This window comes from Myotis myotis, unplaced genomic scaffold, assembly GCF_014108235.1.
Source record: "Myotis myotis isolate mMyoMyo1 unplaced genomic scaffold, mMyoMyo1.p scaffold_m19_p_1, whole genome shotgun sequence".
Lineage (NCBI taxonomy): Eukaryota > Metazoa > Chordata > Mammalia > Chiroptera > Vespertilionidae > Myotis > Myotis myotis.
This window is the reverse complement of record NW_023416313.1, coordinates 161,021,762-161,026,795: the sequence shown is the minus strand read 5'-3', so window position 1 is coordinate 161,026,795 and position 5,034 is coordinate 161,021,762. Positions and strand designations below refer to the sequence as shown.

Genomic DNA, 5,034 nt, shown 5'->3' with positions numbered 1-5,034 from the left:
CTTCCTGTCTTGTTATTTTCACCTGATTCTTCCCTGTAGAAGGCTCAGGGTGGGCTTGGAGCTGGGTACAGCTGTACTATACCTAGCACTGCCCAGTGTTGCAGCATGAGGAGGGCCCTGTTGACTCATTGCCAACGATGTTGGCTTCTGTGCCACTCCCTTGAAAGGTGTATTATAAGCTTCTACTCACCAGTACTCCCGACTAAACTAGGTGTGGGGCAGCGCTTGTTATGCTTGTTTTGTTAGGGCTGGGGCGGGGGTGGGGGAGAGTGACTTGGCTCACAACAAAAGCATTCTCTATGTCGCTAAAGGACCCACTGATTTTTGACTAATCATGCACTGCCTTGATAATGTGAATTAAGATCCTATAAAAGCTACTTGGGCAGTGTGTACAGAGATTCAGGTTGCTGGGGAAGGAAAAGGTACTCAGGGAACCCTGTTTGAAACGGCCAAGTACTATCTGTGGGTACTTGTGTATTTCTTGGGGAAAGTTCCGAGACCTCTGACCCAAGGGTGAGTCTAGGCCTAGAGGGGTCTGCTGTGTGACAGTAAAGCTGAGGAGAATTAAGTCTCTTAACACCACTTTGCAATCATGCTTCTGTCCAGTCAGGGGTGCCTATGCCTTTCCCTTCCCCTCAGTTGATTTCAGTCACTTCTTAAAGTTTCTACACGTGAACCTTATATCATCATCTCATTTTCATAGGCCTTTGTCCTTTAAATCTAATTTATACTATAGCAGTTTAGGACGTTCTCAATGCCTGAGAACCAACTTTCTGCACCCATTAGGGGTGGCTGAACAAAAGCACTGCCTCCAGAAGTTGAGCCCCAAGGTTAAGTAGCAGCTACTTCAGACACCCCGCTCTGCGTGAGGTGGGATGGGCAGGCCAGTATCGGGGAAAGCCTGAAGGCCCAAGGATGATGCTCAGTTAAACTTAGCACAGCCCAATTCAGGAAACTTAATGCTGGCCTGTGTGAGTGACTCTTAAAGGCCTACTCCAAGCAGTAAGATAAGAATCACAGAAGCAGCTAATGCAGCGGTTCTCAACCTGTGGGTTAAGACCCCTTTGGCGGTCGAACGACCCTTCCACAGGGGTCGCCTAAGACCATCCTGCATATCAGATATTTACATTACGATTCATAACAGTAGCAACATTACAGTTATGAAGTAGCAACGAAAATAATTTTATGGTTGGGTCACAACATGAGGAACTGTATTTAAAGGGCCAGAAGGTTGAGAACCACTGAGCTAATGAGCTAGTGAACTTGTTTTTTTCTATGTACAGGTTGTCCCAAAAAAAGTACACACTTTAACAGCTGATGGCTGTTTTGAAGATGAAATGTATTTTAATAAACATTAAAATAATTTTATAATTCAAAGTGTCTGTATACATTTTTTTGGAACACCCTATATCTGTTCTCAATTATTAACACATTGTATGCGGGAAACGTATTTATACGTCTTACGTTGACTGGTAGTAGAGCGTGGGACACGTATTAATACGTTTTTTATAGACTAGCGGTAGAATGCGGGTAACGTATAAATACGTTTATTTTTATACTTTTTTATAGCTCTAAAGGGATGCTCACATGCAGATATACGAATTCCAAAAGACAAAATTTGGGTCTCTAACACATACAGTGGTGAATTATGTGTGTACTTCCAGGTATAATGGTAATCTATTCAACTGCAAAAATGGCCCGCACCACCTGTTAGCCCGTGATAAAAACTACCCGCAAACAGTGTTAAAAACAATGAATTTCAAAGTGTAGTCTCCAGGCCACTGAATCAGAAACTCAAATGGGGCCCAGCAAGTCCTTTTGGTGATTCTGCTGCACAATGAAGTCTGTAAATCATCTGTCTAAACCAAATTCTGACTTTATCATGATTGTTTAGGCCTGTGGATGACCTTTAACACTTGCATTTTGCCGTATCAGCCTCAGTTAATATTCTTTTAGGTTGCTGACTCTCGGGCCTGGTTTGTGGTTTCTCTAGTGTGGGGATAAGGTCACCTCTGGGCTACCCATATGCTCAGATTCCCATTGCTGGCTCTGTCTCAGAAGCATCTGTTAAAGAAATACCTTCCATGGGATTGTGGTCACTGTCAGGTATGGTAATGACTGTCCTGGAATCCTCCCTCATTGGTACTTGGGCTACAGCTGGCCATAATTGGTTTACTAACCTGGCTGCTATTTACGTACCTTAAAGCAGTGCTGAGTTCATGGAAAGCAATTATAATTGTACTAGAGGCCCAGTGCATGAAATTCATGCACTGGGGGGTGAAGGGTGGGGGGAGTCCCTCAGCCCAGCCCGTGCCCTCTCACAATCCAGGACCCCTCGCTCCTTACTGCCCGCCTGCAGCAGAGGCAGGAGAGCTCCTGCCACTGCCGCTGCGCTCACCAGCCCTGAGCCCTGCTTCTGGCTGAGTGCCATGCTCCCTGAGGGAGTGCACTGACCACCAGGGGGCAGCTTCTGCATTGAACATCTGCCCCCTGGTGGTCAGTGCTTGTCATAGTGACCAGTTGTTCTGCCATTAGGTTGATGTGCATATCACACTTTTATTATATAGGATAACTTGAAACTTACTGCCATTATCTCAAGGCCAAATTCTGAGCTCAAGGGACACACTTAGGCTATCTCAGGACAATCTCTACTAATAAAAGTGCAGATCAGGCTTTTAATTTGCAAGTGTTCTGGCCATTCAATCAACAGTCTTGGTAAGAGATTTATATGAAAAGAGATGGGAGTACATAAATTGTTAAATATATCAAGTGTCACCAAAACAAAAACCCAGAAAAATAAGTTTAAAGACAATTAAAAAAAACATTCAATAATATGTAAATAACTTAATTTGAGGTAAGAGAAAAAAAATCCTGCAAACACTTTTAGAAAAATAAACCTCTGCTGTACTCTACAGAAATTTTACCTTTTTACCACATCTTGATCCCCAGATGGTTACCTTCTGGGCACCAGTACTAAAGCTGGGAATCTCTCCCACCCCTGCCACTTCCATGTAACCACACAGACTATTCAAAACCTCATGGTCTGCCAGGCTAGGGCAAAAGAAAACCCATTCTCATTCATCCTAGAATAGGTGTGGCTGCAGCAGCAGCATGAAATGCTAACAAGACCACTGAAGACAGACCCAGGCTCTGAGGCCTTAAGGAATGGAACTGAGCTTCCTTCTAACCAATCACTTATCTCCTCTAGGAGTTCCATTATGTTCTCTCCCATCTTCAAAAGATAGTTTTTCATCTCTGAAATTTCTCTTGCCTTGTCAGCAGCCAGCATCTGGCTGCCCACTTCCTAACTCCCTTAAAGAGATAGGCCCCACTTTGACCCCAGATCTGTCCAGATGGCTTCCACAGTGAGTGGTCTTCTCATTCTACTGAGCTCTGGAATGAGGCTCCATGAGAGAGCATTGCTCAGTACTTCTGACTGAGGCAAAGACCCAAATGTCCTCTCCTGTAAAGAAAAGGAAGAGAGTGGGGGGTGGGGAGTAAAAATTAATAATAAAGCATTTGATAAAAATTCAAGGAGAAACGATGCTGAATCACTGTTCTGGTTTGTGCAGCTGTTTTTTTTTAAACCAGTTTTCTGTTTTGGTAACAGTCCATCTCACAGTGGAACTGAATGCTGGAGGCCGATGTCTGAGCAGAATCTTAGCCGACAGCTGCCTCCCTACCAGCCCAAGGGCTGGGCCGAACCAGGGAAGCACCATCAAGAGCACACACACCATCTCCCAGCTCCGCTGCCTATGTCCAATCCTGGTCCCGGAGCGGCTTGTCTGCCATAGGGCCTCAGAGACAGGAAAGAAAGGTGAAAACTCCAACTTGGGCTTCATTGCTCTGGACAGCCAGGGTCAGGAGTTCAGGCCCTTTGCTTGCAGAGCTGCCAGCGGTGACCAAGTACTGACTGGGTTTCCCTGGCAACTCGGGCTGAGTGCTGTCTTCCCAGTGGCCACAGCAGGCAGCCTCGGAGCGTCCTGGGCCTGAATCTCAGCAGCACCATCTCGACAGTGAGGTGCTAGCTACCAAGGAAGGAAGCCAGTCTGGCTATAACCAGTGGCTGCTGTTTGATGAAGGAGCTTAAGACATGAGGGGGGAAACCTGGAGCACCAAGTTCTATCTGAAATAAAACAGAGAGGGAAGAGTCAGGTACAGACAGATCTGAGCGTAGCCCCCACCAGCTGTGCTGGGTGGACCCCTCAGACTGTCTGCGGTCCTAGAACTTAGGGGCCCTGGGCTCTGCTGTTCAGATCTAGGCATTGGCCTCACCTCCCACTGACAAAGGTCAAGTCAGGGAACCGGGAGGAGAGTCGAATAGAATGGGTCATTCTCTCTGCTCTGCCGAGGCAGCTGCCTTTCCCCCAGCGGCTCCTGTATTTCCTGAGGACCCTGGGACAACCAGAGGAGGAAGGCTGCTAGGCTCTCTGGTAATAGCAGCGTCAGGAAAGGTTGATCCACTCTCTGTCCTCTCTGATTTCCCAGGGACTCCCCTTACGGTGACCCAAGAAGCCCTTGAGTCTCAGGCCACAGGGCCGGGGCACTGAAGGACGTGGAGCAGCTAAACAACACTCCCATGGGGCTGTGAAGGCAGATCTCGGCATCTGCAGGGGGCACATCACCTGGGCCAAGTAGATGACTCTGGTGGCCTCCTTGCCTTCCACAGTGAGGGGCTGCAGGATCCAGGCACTGGGCAGGATCTCCCCTCGGACCATCTCTCTGCTGGGTCTCGGCATGGATGTGTCATATACAGACTGAGCTGCCATGATAGAAAGATGCCCCTGGGGACAGACAGACAGAGAGCGATGTGAGTACTGCCTATTCAGTGACGGCGAACCTTTTGAGCTCGGCGTGTCAGCATTATGAAAAACCCTAACTTAACTCTGGTCCTGTGTCACATATAGAAATTTTTTGATATTGGCAACCATAGTAAAACAAAGGCTTATATTTTTGATACTTATTTTATATATTTAAGTGCCATTTAACAATGAAAAATCAACCAAAAAAATGAGTTTGCGTGTCACCTCTGAC

At 46.8% G+C, this 5,034-nt stretch overlaps 1 protein-coding gene across 5 annotated transcripts in view; it reads right to left on the bottom strand.

Moving 5' to 3' along the window:
- Window positions 1-2,649: 2,649 nt before the first annotated feature.
- The window catches only part of STARD9 (StAR related lipid transfer domain containing 9), a 101,143-nt gene continuing 98,758 nt past the window's right edge, over window positions 2,650-5,034 (bottom strand). For all 5 annotated transcript variants that reach the window (XR_004966030.1, XM_036298917.1, XM_036298922.1 and 2 more), the window contains 2 exons: window positions 4,626-4,784; window positions 2,650-4,126 (listed from right to left, as the gene is read on the bottom strand). Coding sequence is in view for 4 of the 5 variants with exons in the window: in XM_036298917.1 (XP_036154810.1) it covers window positions 4,025-4,126; window positions 4,626-4,784 (261 nt within the window). In the remaining variant the exon portion in view is untranslated. The remainder of the gene's footprint in view (window positions 4,127-4,625; window positions 4,785-5,034) is intronic.